We start from the raw sequence: 20412 nt of genomic DNA, 5'->3' as shown, positions 1-20412 counted from the left end.
GGAAATTGTCCTTTTGTCTTTAGAAGTTGCAAATATTTATTTTCCAGGGGTTTTTTTTTCCTTTGCCTTTGGACTTTTGCCATGCAGCATTTTTTTGTTTTGTTTTGTTAATTTATCAGTCTTGTGTGGCTTCTGGGTTTTGTGTCATAATCAGAAATGCATTATACATTATGCACTGTTCATACATTATACATATGCATTATACATTATACAGACATTCCCCATGGTTTCTTCTGGTTCAGAACTTGTGTGGTTTCTCATTTTACATTTAACAGATTCATCTGGAATTTATTATGGTGTAAGGTAGAGAGCTAGTTTTATGTTTTCCAGATGATAGCCCAGTTGCCCCAGTGCCATTTGTTGAATAATCCATCTTTTCCCTCCAAGATTTGAAATATCTTTTATCATTTTGTGCTTTTTCCATTATATATAATTAGGTTTACTTCTAGACTATATTTGGTTTCATTGATGTTTTTATTTGATGACTTGTCAGTTTCATTGGATACTTTTCAATCCTTATGTGTTTTTGTGTCTCATTTGTTCTCTGGGTTCCCCCACACAGTGGAATTCCTAGGAGAGACTGTGGTTTTTTTTTGTTTTGTTTTGTTTTGTTTTTTTAAATATACATGGCTCCTGAGGTGCCTCCCCCAGATTATGGTTTAAAGGAGTCTGGGTGTGGCCTGGGCAGCCCACTGAGAGCCTTTCTTAGGCTTCTGATTAGGCACCACTGATTTTCCTCCTGCTTCTTGGAGTTTTTGCAGCTGCTTTCCTATCCTTTTGATGATAGTGTTCCTCTCCTCCTTTCCCTTCTCTTTTTACCTTATAATTCATGACATTTTCAACTGTGATTTTGCCACTTACACTGATGAATTCAAAACCTGTTTGCCCAATTAGACCTGAGCTCCAGCTTGGAGGTTCCAGGTAGCTCAGTCTCTCCAAAGGTAAGTTTCTCTATTCCCACCCTGGACCACTCTGCCCTTGTCCCCAATATCCCCAGTGAGAAGCCCACACTTTTCATAGATGGTTTGCCTGCCTCCTTATCCCTCCAACCAGCTTGTTTCCAAGTCCTAAGCATTCTGTAGATTTGTTTTCCATCAACACGGCCACAACCCAGGTTCTCTCTGTCGCTGTCTGTCTGTCCCTCGCTCTCCCTCTCCCTCAACCTGTCCCACCACACTTGGCATGATGGTCACACATATGGCACACTTCTGTGTAGGCAGACTTAGATTTTGGGCAATTTGCCAGGGAGCCAGGGAATGGATAAAATTAGTCTTCAGGGAACAAGCACAACCCTAGCCTCATGTAACTCCACTCTCCCCTGAGTCAAGAACGCATGCTGGAATGTGAGTGAGTGATGATCTCCTTTTAGAATTCAGCTGATGTCATTGTTTAAAGTCAACAAGAGAACACTTTATAGCTGCTCTATTTCTTTTTTTTTCCTTCATTAAATTAACTCTTTTTTTTTTATTTTTTTAAAGAAATAACTGCGACATAACCAGCTTCTGACCTTGACCTGGGTCTAGTCGACCATAACGCCTAGTAGTCTCCCTGACCTAGATCTAGCCCACTGTAATAGCTAGTCTCCCTGACCCCACTCTTCATCTCCAGCGACAGTTCCAGTAGTGTCACTGGAATGGTCTTGGTAAGATGCCTGTAGGATTCTTATTCTCTAGTGTGCAATTCTTAGCATGGTATTCTGCAGTCTTCATGATCTGTCTGTTGCCTACCTATCCTCACCTCTGTCTGTGCTGGCAGTACTTTATGTTCACTGTGTTTCCTCCTTCCCCTGAGCCTTAGCAGATGCTCTTCTCTCCGATGGCATACCTGGTGCCTACCCGAGGCACACTCGCCCTGACTTCTTGCCTTGTACATACCAAACCTTCTGTTTCCTCCTTCTGTCCTAGAACTTATCATACTGTGTTGTAATAGGCTTTTTTAAATTTCCATCACAAGACTTAGACTTACTGGAGGGCAGAGATTGTTTTTCTCTTTCAACCCCAGAGTTTACAGTCCCTGCCACCCAATAGGACTGTGTCCTGAGCATCTGTGAAAACTTAGTGGGAGGGAGGTGTTGGGTGTTTGTGAAACGCCATCCTAGTGAAAACATTTTTTTTCTTAGTGCTTTTTTTTCTATGGCCCTATTAGTAATAGTACCTATTATCAACTCAGGCTCTTCCTTAGTTGCCTGTATCTAATGGCCATTTCTTTTATGCATTTCATAGCTGTAGATGGTAGTGAATTTTAACATTGGCATTCTACATTTCTTATTTTTCAAAAGTTGGCATGCAGAAGCTTTCACTGGGAGAAATTCTCTGAACATGATAGTTTCTCTTTATATTACCTCATGACAAAACCAAGTTTTATGGACAAAGTATACAGAGAGCTGGGGAAGGGTGTATCATCTTCTGATGCTCTGACTTTGCTATCCATGTGGATTAGGAGTAGTGTTTGTAGTTCTAAAGGTAAGACTGGTTTGAATTTATTCCTTTAATGTTTCAAAATTGTAAATCTTGGTAAGCCTAGATATGTTAGTTTGCTATAGAATGGCAATAAACCAAATGACTTAATCATCCCAATTAAAGATTGTTTATATTTTTTATACTTTAAACAGTGACACCAGGTTAATTATAAGAAGGGAGCATTATAGAGTCATCTCCTAATTATTTAGGACTTACACATAAAAGCTTCAGAAGATTTACTAGGAAGAAATTATATCCTCAGGTTTCTTACTGATTCACAGTCAATTGATTAAAACGTATATGTAGGAGCTACTTCTAGAAATATTAAAGTCTTGAAAAAATAACTGCGAAAAAGAAAAGAGAATTAATCTATAGGGAAGAGGAATAATCCCCTTCCCTCTTTGGGGCATTTTAATAAAATATAAAATCTTGGGAATAATGCTGACCACCTAGCTATAATAAAGTTAATAACATTGACAAGATACTTTGAACGTACCTAGTCTTGAAGCTGTGTGGGAAGCACTGTGGTGTGTGTACTCTACCTGGACACAAGTAAATTTCAGATTGCTGTGCTGAATTTACGCATTACCGGTGGAAGGATGGATTCTTCTGACCCAGCTTCCTGACAATGTTTTCTTGTGTGGGTACTGTTGCAGGGTGTGGTATTTCTGAGAACATTTACTTGTGTGGGATTTTTTTCTTTATTTTAAAGACTAGATATAATATTCAAGAACCAGTATACCATTAATATTTGTATTGGGGAAGCTAATTTACCAATCAAAATGATTTTTGTCTTTTTGAATTATTAATAAAGAGATGAAGTAGTAAACAGACAGTCAAAAAGAGAGAATGATGCCAATGATAGATACATTTCAGATATTTTCTATGTACAAGGCACTGTTCTAAGTGTTTCGAATGTATTTATTGAATCCTCATAACAACTCAGTGAGTTAGGTTCTATTTTTGTCCCCATTTTAGCAGTGGGAGAACAGACACAGAAAGGTTAAGTGTAGGTAATTTGCCAGTGGTGACATCTGTAAGTGGCTCTTTTTATTATGTGAAGCCAAAATTATGTTTAAAAATATTTTCCTACGTTGTCAAAAGTGAGGAAAAACGTGAAGAATATGAAATGAGAAGAAAAAGGGAGGCCTAAATTCTTTAACTTGTAGAAATGGGAAGCATGACATCATTCACAGCTTTGTTCACACTGCCAGCGCCCAGCCACTGCTAGGCCTGCTGCTGATTGTGTTTGGAATCTACTGTCTTTATAACATAATTCCTCTCCCCACTACCTCCTCCCTCCCCCAATTATTCATTTTTATTCATTCAATAACCTTCAGTTGATAATCTTTAGTACTAAGCTCTCTTTCTTTAAATTTCAAGTTGAAACACACTTTATGAAATGCACATATGAGGTCTGTCTGGAAAAAGTCCAGCCACTGTTAATAAGACAAGAACAGTTTGCGCCACAGCCATGTAACCTGGCAGCCAAGGAAAGTGGACAGGAATGGGCACATGTGAACAGTGACAACTTCACTCTACTAGTCAGTGGGGGCAGCAGTTGCCATTGAATGAGCACATGTTATTTGTGGCCATTGAATTCAAAATGAGCAAGTAGAGCAACAAATGTGCATCAGATCTCGCATTAAGCTTGAACATTCCTCCATGGAAACTACTCAGATGATTCAGAAGTCTGCAGCTATGGGCAACTGGTGATTGGCAGCTTCATCATGACAACACTCCTGCTCATGTGTCATGTCTTGCGTAGAGTTCCTTGGCAAACCATCAAATCACCCAGGTGACTCAGCCCCCTCTACAGCCCAGATTTGGCGCCCTGCAACTTCTGGCTTTTCTCAGCTAAAATCACCTTTGAAAGGGAAGAGAATTCAGAGTGTTGATGAGATTCAGGAAAATAGGATGGGGCGTCTGATGGTGACTGGGAGAACTGTGTGAGGTCCCAGGGTGCCTATTTTGAAGGGGACTGAGATGGCATTGTCCTATGTACAGTGTTTCTTGTGTCTTCAATAAATGTCTCTATTTTCCATAGTACATGGCTGGATACATTTTGGACAGACCTTGTATTTTAAGTATATCTTTGAGTTTTGATAAATGCATAAACCTGTGTAAGCAAACAACTGTCAAGGTAGAGAACATTTCTGTTACTCCAGAAAATGGCCTCATGCCATTTTCTGGTCAGTTCCTACTTTGGCCACCACTAATCCCTCCCTTCCCAATCCCCTTTTTTCTTTTCTCTTCTATTTTCCACCCACCATTTATTATTTTTGCCTATTTTAGAACTTCACTTAAGTGGACTCATGGAATTTCATTTTAGCCATCGGCTTGCCTTGTGCTTGCATTGTTGCATTATTTTTAGCAGTTGGTCTAGGGATTACAGTGTATATTCTTAAGTTTCCACCGTCTCTCAATGTACCTCTTCAGTCTTGGAATTGTGACCATTTACCTTCTCTGTCCTTCATGCTAGGGTTATCATATTACCCTACATATGCTATAAACCCCACAGTCTGTTATCTTTTATATTAACATGAATGCAATTTTTAAAATTAAGGAGAAAAGATAGTCATATATTTACTCACATATTTACCATTTCCAGTGCTTTTCATTCCTTACCAAAGACCCAGTTTTTTACCATATCCCTTCAGTCTGGGAAACATTTTTGGAGTGTGGGAGTGCTGGCAAGAAATTCTCTTAGTTTTCTTTTATCCATAAATGTTTTGCTTTTGCCTTATTGCTAAAGGGTCTTTTCACTGGATGTAGGATTCTGTGTTTTCATTTTTTTCTTCCAGCACATAAAGAAGTTGAGGACTTGGCTGGTGTGGCTCAGGGGATTGAGTGCTGGCCTATGAACCGAAAGGTTGTGGGTTCAAATCCGAGTCCGGGCACATGCCTGGGTTGTGGGCCAAGTCCCCAGCTGGGGGTGAGCGAGAGGCAATTGACTGATGTTTCTCTCACACATGGATGTTTCTTTCCATCTCTTTCTCCCTGCCTTCCCCTCTCTCTAAAAGTAAATAAATAAAATCTTTTAAAAAATCAATTGAAGAAGTTGAGACACTATCCTCTGATCATAGTTTGTTGTGCTCTTTTGATACATTCACCATGCTGTTTTTCTCTGGCTTGTTTCAAGATTGTCTCTGTGTCTCGGTGTTGGAGAAACTTGACTGTAATGTGTTCAAATGCTGTTTCCTTTTTAATTTCTGTTGAATGTATTATGGTGACATTGGTCAACAAAACCATATAGGTCTGAGGTGCACAGTTCTACAACATGCCACCTCTTTCCTCCTGCAGTTCTACTTGGAAGTATATTAAGTCTTTTGATATTACTCCACAAGTCCTGGAAGCTTTGTTCATTTTTTCCCCCTCAAATATTTCTTTGTTTTTCAGATTGGATAGTGGTGTACTACCCCAAGTCAAGTCTCCTTCCATCATCATATATCCTCCTTTAACCAAGTGTTGTTTGCTTGAATTTATTTTGTTTGGTGTTCTCTGAACTTAATGGATTTGATAGATTTGTCTTTTACCAAATTTGGGGAAATTTCAGACATAATTTCTCCATAGTGTTTCCTGTCTCGGTATCTCTTTCCTTCTGTGACTCCAGCTGCAAGGATATTAAATCTTTTAATATTCTGCAAGGCCCGGAAACTTTGTTCATTTTTTCCCCCTCAAATCTTTCTTTGTTTTTCAGATCAGATAGTTTCTGTCAATCTGTATTGATAGTCACTGTCTTCTGTTAATTGCAAACTGCTATTAAGCTCATCCAGTGGATTTTTTAGTTCAGAAATAGCATTTTTCATTTTAGAATTTCCATTTTAAAAGATGTTTATTATTTTAAGACTTTTTAAAAGCAGTTTTAGGTTTAAAGATAAAACATTAAAATCATCCAAAGTCTACAGTTTACATCAGAGTTTGGTATTGTATTTCTGTGGGTTTGGACAAATGTATAATGACATGTGTCCATCACTATAGTATTGTAGAGTATTTCCCCTGTCCTTAAAATTTTCTGTGCTCCGCCTCTTCATCCCACCCCTTCCCTCACCCCCTGGCAGTCACCGATCTTTTTAGTCTCCATAGTGTTATCTTTTCCAGAGTGTCACTTAGTTGGAATCATACAGTGTGTAGCCTTTCACATTGGCTTCTTTCACCTAGTAATGTGCATTTAAGGTTCCTTCATGTCTTCTCATGGCTTGACAGCTCATTTTTTTAAATCACTGGTAATATGTGTACTCTGGAAGTGCACAGTTCATTGTCCATTCACCTACTGAAGGACGCTGTGGTTCCTTCCTGAATTTCCTTTTTAAAATCATTTCTCTTTCCCCGCTGAGATATCTTTCTGGTTTGGACCTCATGAGCCTATCTTCCTTTTTGTTCTTGAGATTCCTTATAACAGCCACTTAATATTCCCTCCGATTCCAGCTCGTGACTCATCTTGTGTTTGGTCTTCTTTTTCTCTGTGTATGGGTCATATTTTTGTTTGTTTACATGTCTGGTAATTATGGATTGCTTCTTGGATTTTGTGAATGAGACATTTTAGAAACTGGATTTTGTTTTATCCTCCTGAAGAGTATTGATGTTGTTTTGTTTGTTTAGCTAGTAATAAATATGGCTGGACTGGAACTCTGGAGTGCTCTTCCCTGTGTTGATCGGCAGCTGCAATCTCTGTTCAGTTCTTTGGTCTCAGCTTGGCTTCTTGGAGCCTACCCCAGGCATGCCTGTGTCAGGGCTCCCTCCGATATGGGTGGCATTTGTATGCAGAATTGAGTGTTTCCCTTTCTAGGCGCCCTCCTTTCCGGGATTTCCCCCTCATTGTCCAGCCACTGTGGTCTATGAGAATTCTGATCTCTGGTTTTTCAAGTCAGTGAGACCAGGGTTCTCTCTGAGCTTCAGTGGTTTCTTTTTCTCACCGGGACTGCGCCTGTAGAATATGAAATTCCCCAGGGCAAACCTCTTTTTGCAAGTGTCGACCTCCCTCTAGTTTCTCTCTGCTTTTGGTTATGCTCGGGGTGATTGCTGTTTTATGCTTTGTCCAGAGTTTTTGGTTATCTGCATGAAGATTGTTCTGACTATCCAACCACTATAGAAAGTAGAATCACCTGCTTTTTATATAATCCCAATGTTAGTATAAGTATTGAACATGTGTTCTAGGAAGGATTAATTCTCTCTCATAAAGTGTAGTTGTAAAGGAGGGTTTTACACTAACTGTGACATTTGTCATTATAAAGATTAAGGTTCTGTGCAGAGGAAAAATGAGCTGGCCTGGTATCTTGAAATTGGAGGGTCATTTGGAGAATATGAGATGATGATTTTAACGTTCTAGCACTTCCTACATGCTAAGTAACCGAACGGAGAATCAGGTGTGTGGATGAACTTGGAGGAGAAAGGGCAGATTTGGGCTCTTAATTTACCTGTAGTCATGGAATTCATTTAAGGTAAATGCCATTTACCTGTTGGATGCTGAGTCTGGTTATATCTGCTAAAGGAGTAAATCTTGAATTTCTTGACCCCCAAAGTCTTTTCTTTCTGTTCATTCCATTTGAGCCTTTTCTGACCTGATCTTTCCCTGCATGGCTGGCCATAAAAGAGATTTGGTTTCGAACTCTGGGCAGCTTTGCCTTGCTCATAATAGACATCCAGTCAAGACTCATTGAATGGAATTTGTGGCTCCAATAGAAATAAAACCCAAGGGCCTGTTTTATTGATACTTTCTGGACCTTTGATGCTTCCCATACATTTCTGGTTTATTTCAGTGCCTGATCTTCCCCTCCTGGATCCTGAAATGTTCCTGCAACGGAATTTATATTGTGGCTAGTACCCCACGGGGATTGTGAAGCAACCATTTTCATGTGTTAACTGCTCTGAATGGTTCATCTCAGGCAGTTGAATATTATATTGGGAACCAAAATGGTTATTATAGCACAGTTTACTTATTATGATTAGACACTGAGCTAGTTTCTCAAAGAAAATCTCAATATTTAAACATATTTCTGGCCAAAATATGCACAATAACAATATTGTGTATAGTGTGCGCTTAATGTCAGAAGTCCTGGAGGTAAAACTAACCTACACGAATGCTTCGTCTGCCACCCTTTGGGCCGTGACCTTCACAGGCTGAAATTCCACCTGAAATTGCGTGTGGAGGAGGAGCAAGCGCGGCCTCTGCATCCGAACTTGTTTTCACTGTTAACAATTTTTAATATTACATGGTCACATATTTTAAGTTTTTCTTGAAGGAGGAGGGACTGTCTTCCTGAACGTGGTGTTTTATAGTCAAACACAGTGTTGTTGCCTTCAGAGTTTATTTAGGTTGGGTTGTTTGTTCCCACCTGGCTGTGCCTTTCAAACTTCTGTTTTTAAAAATGCTTCTGTATGTTCCCTTGCTGTCACTTGCGGCTTCTTACTGCCAACATTGTACCTTTCTCCAGCAACCATTGATTTCTTTAGGCTGCCCCTACCCCCACCTTAAATTTGCTGCCTATTATTTGCTCTGCTCTAGGAGAATACACCTCAGCCTGTTGGAATTGTGTTTAAATAAAGCTCTGAATGAGAGACGGGGTAGTGTGGCTATTCAGACAAAAGCCTTCCTTGGTACCCCCTGCTCCTCGGTTCTGTCACCAACCTGGATAACTGTGTCTGTTCATTGAACACCTTCAGGACAGGCTCTATAAACCTTCCAAGTACTATATATTTTAGTCCCGGAGGAAATGGATTAAGATGCTATTTTAACTCCACTTTATAGGTTTGCATAGCGTAGCAAGTATTGCGTTTAGTCCACCCAGGGCTTCTGCCTCAAATCCATGTTGTTCTGCATTTTGGAGTCCCTTGAACAGTAATTCTGGACTGTGTCAGAGCTGTTTGTATGGAGGGCGTGCTCCCTAGATTTTGGTTTAATTAGCCTGCTGGGGGGTGTCCTTGAATCTGAATTTCTTAAAGTTTCTCGGGTGTTCACAGTTAGGGCTGGGAACAGTAGAAGCTGTGCTGTTCTGCAGGCTGCTTGCGGAAGAACTGCTTTATAATCACAGTGCTGGAGCTCATCTAGTTAAGTCCTTGGTACCTTTTGCTGAGATTTTTGAGCAGTAATCTTTTTTCTCTCTTTTTTTAATGAGTGGAGCTCTACGGTAAGAAATATTAAAAGGAATGTTTTCATATGGAAAACAGTTTTTTGGTTAGCATTGGCTTTCACTTGGCCTAAGTCAGCAAATAGCTTTCACTATTAAACTATCTATTTTCTTGTTCTGGTTTTTAGAGACACGTAATTACTATTTTAATAAAATGCTTACAAATCACTCTTTTTTTTTTTATTTTATGTATTTTTTTTCCACTGAGTTAAAAGTGTTTAACAGATGTTATTCTTTGCTGTGTAGAGACGGGTTACTTGGAAAACAAATTGAAAATAAATGACTCTGTCTGTAGACACTTTGAAGTTCATGTTCTTACTTGAGAGTACCTGGCCCTGCTGCCCCCTTGGCTCGCAGAAGCTTCAATCAGGAAGGTCCTGATGCCCAGCTCTTCTTGCCTCGGGGCGCCACCCTTTGTGATCCTGTGCCTGAAAGGCCCTCCCGCCAGGTCTTGGCTTGTCTGGCTTCTTTTCCAGTCAGACCTCAACTCTGCTGTTATTTCTGGATCACCAGGAATCGTTCCCCCCCTTATTTTCTCTGAAATTATCTTACTTGTTCCCCCATGAGGCCAGCATCTCTCATGTCTTGTGGGTGCTGCGTCTCACCTCTGACAGCTCCTTAATAGCACCCAGCTTGGTAGGGAGAGGGCAGACAGTCATCGACAAGATGAGTAGTTTTGGTTTCGGAAGGTGCTTCTATTTTACTTTTTTATATTGTTCACATCTTATAGGAAGGTACTTACATGTAGACTTAATATTTTCTAATTTTCCCCCTAAATTCTAATAGTTAATGTCTATTGCAGAAAAATTGAAGAACAAAAATTTTTAAATCCCCCAGTGATAATTAATATTATTGATATTATGTGCATTTTCTTCTTTTTTCAATGCCTGTGTGTGTATGCACTCAATTGACATTATAAATTCTACCTTGTTTCAGAACAGACTCATAGAAACAGAGACCAAAGGGATGATTTCCAGAGGGGAAGGGGCTGGAGAATGGGTGAAAAAGGCAAGAGGGAATGTAGTCAGTAGTCCTGTGATGAGTGACAGATAAATGATCACTATTGTAGAATTAGTGAGGTGATCCCCGGTAAGGTATAAAAATGTCAAATCACTATACTGTACGCCTGAAACTAATGTAATATTGTATACCAATTATGCATTTTTTAAACGTAAATAAAAATAAATGACCCAGAAGAAAAATTCTGTTCTGTTTCATTTATCTAAGTGTGAGCATTTCCCTTGCCTTATATTTTCTGAAATTATTTTTTAAAAGCTCCATGGTATTTAATCATGGGGATGTAAATGTATTTAAATATTAATCTTTCTGGATATTTATGTTCATATTTATGTTTGCTCTTCTAAAGCAAAGATGATTCTCCTTGCACACAAGCCTTTGCATCATTGATTATATTCTTAGGATAGATGCCTCCCAGCAGGATTAGTGGATTCAAAGGTACAAATGGAATGAGAATTTGTTACATGTACATAATGGCTGTCAAGACAGTTGCACCGATTTGCAGTTGCTGGCTGAGGATGACGATGCCCCCTCTCTTAACATTTTTTGAGTTCTGACTCCTAAGACATTTTGTCTAAGTGTAGTTCAAATAACCTTCAAGCTGTTGTGTGCTAGTTTTAGAATAGGTGATTACTGGTCATGGTAGAGCCCATTTTTAAGTGAAGTGCCTATTTCGAAGAGAAGGTACCCCCCACACACAAACACCCCCATACTCAGATTGCAGGGAGGTGTACACGGAAACTGGTGGCTGTCTAGAGCTCCCTTCTCTTCCTTGGCTTGAATCTGCATCAACTCAAAAACCTCTGTAGCTCTGTGACTGCTCTCTACTGGCCAGATGACCTTGGAGAAGTTCTTGATGAGCATCAGTCCTTATTATTAAAGTGGAGGTAACGATAACTTCCACCATCACATAGATGCATGTGTGTATAAGCATATTGGATAAGTGATATGATAAGAACTATACAAAGTGTAGTTATAATACTAGTATTTTCCATTATTTTATTCTCCATGGCCTCTTACAAAGTGTTCACATCTTAGGCATTCAGTGTCCACCCTGTTTTTTAAACTTACCTCATATCTTAACATTATTTTCATGTCACTCTACCTTTTGTGTTTGGCTGCCTAGTATTACAAGTGTAGGTATGTCATGTCATTTAACCAATCCCGTATTAATGGCACTAAATTATTTCCAGTCTTTTGTTAGTACATGCATCACTACAGAGTAAACTTGTATAGATGTTATTTTGAATGTGTTTGGGTGTATCTGAGGGTAGGTTTTTGGAACTTTCAGCTTCATGTGTGAGGGGAAGCCACACCATTGTCTTTCTGTAGGCATTCACACGCGAGTCTGTGGGGCGGTCTCAGCACAGAACCATTACCTTGCTAACAGATGGGCTTTCCTGCTGCCTGTCTACTGCATCCCCTTCCATTTCTTTTTTCATTACTGATCATTTAATTACTGCACAGCTAAGACATTGAAACTTTGGGTTCTTAAGAGATTAACCATTGCTTCCCCTCCTCTACATCCCTTACATGTTGAACATTTGAGTGCATGCTACATGCACTCTCTCATCATGCCTTGTCCTCTGTGGGCATTGTGGGAGCACATATGTAAAGGGTGAGCTTTGGGGTCCATCTTCAAGAATCTCGTAGGTAGGCAAAACAAATCTGCATCTACTTCCAGGCAGAGTGAAGCATTGCTTTTGTTTTAGAGTGATTGTGCTGTGCGGTGAGGTGATGAAGGAGGGCCATCCGCAGGCCTTCTCCAGTGCGCGCTGGGTTTGGGGGTTCCAGTTAGAGAGGAGGTTGCTTTTGCCTTAAAAGTCCCAAGGCTTATAGTAGAGAAAAGGAATTGGGTGAGAGTAGAGTTTCTCAACTTCAGCACTGTTGAGGTTTTGGCCAAATAATTCTTTGCTTGGGGACTTGCCCAGTGCGTTGCAGGATGTTCAGCAGCATCCGTGACCTCCACCCACTAGATGCCAGTAGAGTCCCATCCCCAGTTTTGATGACCAAAAATGTTTCCAGACATGGCCATATCCCTGGGTGCTTTGCTCCCAGTTTTGACCTACTGCAGACTGGCAAGCGTTGTTAATTTCTGCCTGATTTCATAGTGGCAGCAAATGCCACATTTCCAACATTCTAAATGTTGACTGCATGTGGAAGCCAACAAAGTTAAAACTGTGATCTTCCCTTTGGCATCTAGGAGTGTTAGGATTAGTGGAAAATAAGACTTTATAAGAAAAATAAGGGTAGAAATCTAGAAGAGTTCTAAAAATTAGATGAAGAGGTCCAGACCTGATATAGTAGATGATAAGAAGCGACATGTAAGCATCATAAAGATATGTTTTCCCCCATGAGAAACACCTGAACTCTAGGGTGACCGTGAGGATTGTTTGTCAGGCTCATTTTTATAAGACAGTGCTTATGTTAATACTATTCAGGACAAAAAAACAAAGTGAGGGGGCCCTGATGGTTGGAGTGCTTCACCAGGGTGGTCTCTCGGCACTTCAGTTCAGAAGGGAACAGCTGTCACCGACACTGAGTCCTGATCTGAGGGTGTGCTGACGACACGTCAGCTTCTCTGCTAGCCCAGCACCTTCCTGCATTGACCGCTTCCCATTGCCCTCACACTCCCAGAGGCCGTAGGGAAGATCACAGCTTTACTTCCACTAGCCTCTGACTAAGGGGTACCCAACGTTTTGGCATCTCTGTGCCACACTGGAAGAGTCCTTTGGAGCCACACATTAAATGCATTGAGACACATATTCACAAAAAAATCCCATAATGTTTTAAGTAAATTTATGATTTCGTGTTGGGCCGCATTCACAGCCATCCTGGGCTGCATGTGGCCCACTGGCCACAGGTTGGACACCCCTGCTCTAACCTGAAATGTAGTGTTTGCCGCCATTAAGAAAACAGAAGGAAACTCACAGTGATGGTAACAGTGCTCTTGTCATCAGCAGAAATCAGATGTTTTCATATTGCAGTGGTGAGGCATCTTACGGTATCTTTTGTGCTCATCATAACTTCAGATTACGTGACACGTGCTTGCTAAGTGTGTTAAAGAATTTCGTCTTTAAAGATCCTATTTTTAGTATAATTGGCTTCATTTGCAATCCTGTGTATTTTATGCATTTAATACATATTTCTGGGAGGGATCAGTAGACTTCATCAAACAGCTACCAGTTGTTTGTTCACAAAGAAAGTAAATAACCCCTGCTCTGGTGTTTAGTGTCATTTTCAGAGCCATTTCAGAGCCTGCTGGTGGCATGAAGTAAGACTTTTGGAGACCAGGGGTGCCAGTCAGCTTATCTGGGGTTTGGAGTTCATCTTCAGTCCAGCTGCGCATTAGCATGCCCCATTTGGATGACTTTGACTGATCTTTAATTAAATAGATTTTCTTTGAAACTCTCTTCTAAAAATTGTAGTTCTGGTCCATGAATACTAAAGTGAGTTTTAAACACAAAGCTTTAAAGTAGACTATGCAGCGTTAGGTCTCTCTCGTCAGATTCATGGACTGAGGAAAACCCTTAAAGAAAAGTGTAAATATCTGAGGGAGAGGATTAGCAGGAGTCATGCTGTCCAAAACGTGTCTCTTCTTTAGGGGGACGGTTTACATGGTTGTCATCTTCGTACCTCGCCTTTGGAAGGGGCCTTTTGTGTTCATCTGATCTAATTCTCTACACAGCACTAGATTTCTTTTTACATCCTGCCTAAAAAGAAGTTGTGAAGCCCTGGCTGGGTAGTTGATTTGGTTGTCCCAGTGCACCAAGGTTGTGGGGTCGATGCTGGTCAGGGCATGTGCAAGAATCAGCCAATGAATGAATGCATAAGTAAGCGGGACAACAAATTGATGTTTCCTTCTCTCTCTCCCTCTCCCTTCCCTCCTTTCTTCTCTCCTTTTCTTCCCCTTTATCTCTCTAAATCAAAAAATTTAAAAAAAGAGGTTATGAATGTTTTGATTATGATGAACTCCTTAATCTTGAAATACTCTTGCAACATTGTCCTCCCTGAGAGCTGGTTAAAAATGCAGAATCTTAGGCCCCACCCTAGACTTTATCAGTAAGAAACTGCATTTTGACTAGATCTGGACACATTCTGCACATTAAAGTTTGGAAGCTGAAGCCCAGTGTCTATTGAAATATTTGTAACAAGGAGAAGTTTAGCTGTCTTAGAGCCAGGGTGCGAGCTGTGAGTCCAGGTGGTGGTAAAGACTTTATGGCCCACTATGGTCTCCCTAGGTGTGTGGCAAACCAGAATCACTTTCCTGGCAGAACCACAGAACAGAATGTGTGCCTCGTGACTGGTAGTACGCTTCAGAGTCAGGTTTCATTCGTGGCCGAAGCTTTGTCAGTCCTTTATTAGACCTCGCGAAATACTCTGATGATTGTGTAATACATAATTTAGACTACAGAGACTTTACTTTGAAATAGAGGTACTTTTTTGTTAGGTAAAACCTGAATTTCATTGAAGTTTGATGGATACAGTCATATATTTTACAGCTATATGTTAAGTGCCTGTTTTGTGCCAGGCACTGTTTGAAGCATGGAGGATACAGCAGTGAACAAAGACCAAAAGTGTCTGCCTCACTGAGCTTCGAGAAAGCCTTGCTAAGAAGGTGACATTCTAGTGTAGTTGTGACGGCAGTGGAGAGGTCCATATCAGGCAGAGGGCGTGCAGCCAGGGCGAAGGACTTCAGGAAGAACCCGCCTGCTGAGTCCACCTTCGGTGGCTGCAGCAGTTGAGCACAGGGGAGACGTGGGAGACGACAGGAGCCAGGCCCTTGTAGCTCAGAGGAGAGGCTGGCTGTGAAGAGGCAGAGTGGTTAGCTCGTCTGGGCGTGTGTACCGAGTGTTCATTTAGAAATACAGCAAGGCGCTTGCATGAAGAGGGACTTTGAACTTAATGGAAAACATCCGTCGAGGTTGAGTCCGGCGTGGTCGTCGGAGAGCCTTTTCTCTAGCTGCCTTGCAGTAGCAGAGGACAACATTTGGAACTGATCAAGTCTTCATTCTCGTGCACATCAGGCCGATGACTGGAGCTCTGCTGTGAGCATGAGTCAGAGAGCATCTGAGTTGAACGCGTAGGTCACATGGGCAAATTAACTTAACCAAAAATAACCCCAAAAACAGCATTTCTGGGAAAAGCAAGCGAAGACAGCTTTCAATGTAAACAAAGGAGCAAAGTAAAGATAAAGGCTTTGTGAAAAAGTGAACGTTTAGAAAACTAAGGAACACTTTAGGGAAAAAATACTGAGGAAAACAAATACTTCTTTTCCAGTAGTTACAAATGTAAGGAGTTTTCTTTCATGTATTTCTGTCAGATGCAGTGGATACGTTTGGAAAGGGTGACTCGGAGGTGTTCCCTTTGTCTTTGTAGCACGGCAATTGAACACACCTTTTTAGCGTTCCCTGTCAATCCACAAAAAGAGCTTCCAGTTCTCTCGGGTTTCTTCTCGACTTTGCTGGCAATTGACAAGATGATGGGTACAGTCAAAAACCTGAACTTGGGGCCCTTAGAGATTCACATCCTGGCTGCAGTTGGCATCACCTATGGAGTTTAACTCACAAAACAAAACCACAAGCAGTGGCCCAGCCCCACTCCAGAAATTCTGATTTAATGCAGGGCGGGGAGGGTATTGGACTTGGTGTTGATGTATGTTCTTCCAGTGCCTTGGGAGTTCTGCATGCAGCCAAGGTCGAAAACCACCCTTTCAGTCCAACTCTCCTTATTTCACAAGCTGTGTTCTTTTGGCCACAGTGTTAAATGCGTTAAACGCACTCTCCTCCACTCACCTGGTGACTCTCCTTTCCCTCCTGCCTGCGGACGGAGAGTTGGGACGTTGGCTTTCTGTTTGTGGCTGTTGGGGATGTGTCAGGGTGGGCAAGCGTGTGTGTGTAGAACAACACAGCGGTTGTGTGCGCAAGCTCAGGGCAGGAGAGGGTTGTCGCTAATGCAGACAACGTGGCCTCTCCTTAGGACCAGGATTTAGAATTACCAGGGTAGCTAAGGGAACATGGGGGTTCTTTCGAGTCAGGCCAAACAGGATGGAATCTGCTGCAGTTATGTTAATTATATAGTTATAAATGTTAACTCCCTGAGTTGTTTCCCACAGTAGTAGTTACTATTGGAACTAAAAATCGTACTTTTTGAGTAATTACTTGTACCTACTGGTTCTCTTAACAGGAAAGAAATTCATTCCTGGAGTACTCTGACCATTGGATGTTGAAAGAAACTTCGCCAAGTCTAAGGGGAACAACCTAATTCAGTTAAATTATCTTAAGTGGTTTAAATTTTTAACTTCTTGATAACCAATACCGTGATAATGTTATCAAAAGAATTGACTTTTAGGGAAGTATTGGATCAATGGGGTTATTTCCTCGAGTTCTATTACCTTCCAGATTACCTGGGCTTGTGAGGAGTTCCTTCCCTTGCACGGGACCTCTTGTGCGGAACAGGGCCTGTCAGTTCTGTGCCGTGTGTGCAGCGAGTCTTGTCCGCACAAGGCAGGGAGGCCGTCCTGCCCCAATGGCTCTGACAGGGGCGGGAGTAGAGAGAGCTTACATATATGACATGTGGTCTTGCTGCAGCTCTTTGTGAATGATTGGATGTCGTTCTATTTAATGTGGCAGATGCCAGCTTGGCCCTGCAGGAGGGGCGACCATCTCCCTCCTCCGCAATAGCCTCTGCCTCTGCCTCAAGGCCCCACCTCCAGAGCTATACGCAGGCGATGGGGTCTGAGCCTGCCGTGCACTTAGGGATCCTTTTGGTCAGCTCCCACTTGCTCTCCAGCTACCGAAGTGAGCTAATGAGAATGAAGGCTGGAGAGCTTGGGGGGCGGGGGGAGGGGGTGCGGACATGTGTCTTTAAGAATCGGGTCTGAGAGTCGTGCTGCCTTTCCCTCCACTGTGTGTGTAGTGTACGGTTTCTCCACCTGTGAAAACTCATGCTGCTTTTGATAAACTTGAAAATCTTAACTTTCCTCTTTTATTATTTGAAATATTAATATACATTTAATTGTGACGCCAAAGAAGTTAAAAAGCATTGGTCGTTTTTTCTCCTAAATCCTACAAGCCATACATATATTTTGGTTGTAAAATTTTCAAATACAAATTTGCTATTAAGGGGGACAAATAGAAGTTACTGCATCCTCCTTGCCCGACCCGAGAAAGTCTCCTCGCCTCTCCCGGTTCTCTCTCCCCACGTCAGTGCAGTTCGCGTTTGCCGTATCCTGCCAGGCCTCCCCCTGTTCATTTAAACACAGACCTGTTCGCTTTAAACCAAAGAAAAGGAGGAGAGGGCGTGGGATGACACTCTATGGCTTGTGTAATCTTTCTATATGTTGACAAGCTTTCATGGTGGTTTTGTGACTGTACGTAGTTCATCTGTGGATGCCCTGTACTTGCGTGTAGTGGGCTCTCTGTCGGTGGCTGTTTAAGATGTTCTCGGCTTTTCACTGTTACCAACGCTGCTGCACATACATCCTTTTCATGTGTAAGTACTTAGTTTGATGGATTCCTGGAAATGGAACTATAATATAATTTCAGAATATGCTTTTGTAAAATGTCCTCTCAACTAGATCCAGGTGTTGTTTTTAGAGCATTTTATGCTCTTTTAGAGCATTTTATGATCTGTTTAAAATTTGTAGAAGGATAGCATTAAGTCCTGCTGTGTAATTAATTTTATAGGTTATGATTGTGGCAGCCTGGCTGACATAGTTTTACCCAGTCAAGTGAACCACACACACAAGATATAAATTCCCGTGTTTGCTTAAAGTTCTTTGGGCTATTTTTAAATTTTAGTGGTGAATGGTAGATTGGTGAAACTTTTGTCTTTCACAGAAAGTGCTTATTATTCCCGTAGTAAGACATGTATTATAGAAAAATCTGAAACTGTAATAAACATACATGACTTTTAAATAACCATGGGAACCATTCCATATGAACCAAATGGAAGAAAATAAGATGATTACATTTTTTGTCCCTGTAGGTCACTCCAAGAACTGAGACCCCTGTCACCAGTGTCAGTAATAGTTTGGAGAATGCACTGCGTACATCAGCACATTCCACTGAGGAGTCGCTGCCCAAGAGGACTGTAGGAAAACACTCCAAAGGTAAGTCTGTCTACCTGCAGGGTGAAGTGAAGGGGTCGTATTAGAGTGTAGGAGGGGAGATCTTTTGATGATATTTGATACAGTGCTTTCAGATCTTCATAAACGTTTGTTGTAAGAAGGTGTATTATTTTTCTAAATTCTGTAAGTAATACATGAACGTATCATGGCTGTAAAAATTTCAAATACTGATGTTTACTAAGGAGGAGAAAAGAAAGTTGTTACACCCTTCCTCATCCCACACCAAAGTAAGTCCTAAATTCTTTCCTGAAGAACTTTCTACGATAATAGAATGGTATGTATCTGCACTAACTCAGTTGCCACCAGCCACACGTCTCTTTGGAGCATATTGAAATGCGGCGTATGCAACTAAGGACCTGAATTTTTTTTTTCCCATTGCAATTGCAATTGCAGTAGCTCAGTGTGGACCTTGGCTGCCGTATTGGGCAGTGCAGCTCTGGACTTGATGGAGGGCACGTTTCAGAGGAGGCTGTGAGTTCCTTGGTTCTTGTACGCCTGACTTTTGCAGCCAGCTGGACAGTCACAGAGTCAGTTTGCCACCAAGTTGGTGAGCTGCATGGAGGTACGGGAGACTTTACAGGAGAATGAAGGTGACGTGTAGCACTAGATGGCTTGACAGTGAACCTGAAGTCTGCAGAGTTGTCGGAAGGGCCAAGATGCCCCTGGGATGGTCACGATGGAGCCCCAAGGCATTTCCTCCCTCCCTTGGCTGCCTCGTTCCTTCCGCCTTTCGTTTGTGTCCCTTCCAGAACTGAGCTCTGCTAAGGTGGGAGCCACGCCTGCTTGTTTTGTCGCCTGCTTATTTTGTGTTTTCTGTTCTCTGCCTCCCTCCTTTCTCAGGCACAGTGCTTTGTACCTCAAAGATGCTTAGTAAACACTTTGTTTTTAAAATAAAGCCCCATTTTGAGAAGTAGTGAGCCACTGTCCCTGACTTGGGTCGTGTGCTGGATATGTCTGTCTTCTGTTGCCTGCACCTGTGTTTATATATACATAATCATGTTATGGTATTAAAATGTAAATCCTTGAGTTAAAACGTAGCCCGGGGAGCGCAGTCAGCTTGCTTTATGTGCTCTGTTCCAAGAACCATCATTTTCAGGATGCAGCAGAGCCTGCGCTCCTAGGATGGGTAGTTGTCACTCAATCACAAGCACTTTCTCCCCCTAAAACTGCCCTTGTGTTTTTCCCTTCGGCGTGTCATCCAGGGAGCAGGGCCTCGGATGGGATGTTGCTCCCTTTGTCTCCAGACCGTCCAGCATAGAACCTGTGCCCTGCACCCGCCGGACCCGAAGGGCTGGCCTCTTCTTCACCACAGTATTTTTTCCTCAAGACATAATTATCAAGAACCCCTCACTCTTTTTTTAAATATGTTTGCAGAATATGTGTCTATTACCCCTGTCACTCACATCTGTGTGTGTTGGTACCCAGCGAGATGGTGAGCCAGCTTTAGCATCAGCTGTGCCAAAACATCATTAGTTATCTACAGTTTCCTCCATTCAGTGGCCATGGGTAATAATAGTTTCTTCGTCCAGAAATTGGCAAGCAAGTTAACTTGGTTTTATTAGTCACACCTCTCCTACCATACTGTTGGGTGTACGTTATTGCTTTTCTGGCAGTCTGAAGTCACTTCAAGTATTATTTTAAAGTTTTCTCATTGTGTTTTCTGTAACCCATCTGTGAT

The 20412-nt window shown here is 41.6% G+C and overlaps 1 protein-coding gene across 1 annotated transcript in view; it reads left to right on the top strand.

The window, feature by feature from the left end:
* Positions 1 to 20412, top strand: part of ZCCHC14 (zinc finger CCHC-type containing 14) — a 57003-nt gene that overhangs the window by 5141 nt on the left and 31450 nt on the right. The window contains exon 2 of the mRNA XM_054588936.1: positions 18593 to 18716. Within this exon, the coding sequence (XP_054444911.1) occupies positions 18593 to 18716 (124 nt within the window). The remainder of the gene's footprint in view (positions 1 to 18592; positions 18717 to 20412) is intronic.

The sequence above is a fragment of the Pteronotus mesoamericanus genome, unplaced genomic scaffold, assembly GCF_021234165.1.
Source record: "Pteronotus mesoamericanus isolate MK-2021 breed Mesoamerican mustached bat unplaced genomic scaffold, CSHL_Meso_final scaffold_165, whole genome shotgun sequence".
Lineage (NCBI taxonomy): Eukaryota > Metazoa > Chordata > Mammalia > Chiroptera > Mormoopidae > Pteronotus > Pteronotus mesoamericanus.
This window is presented reverse-complemented; position numbering and strand designations above follow the sequence as displayed.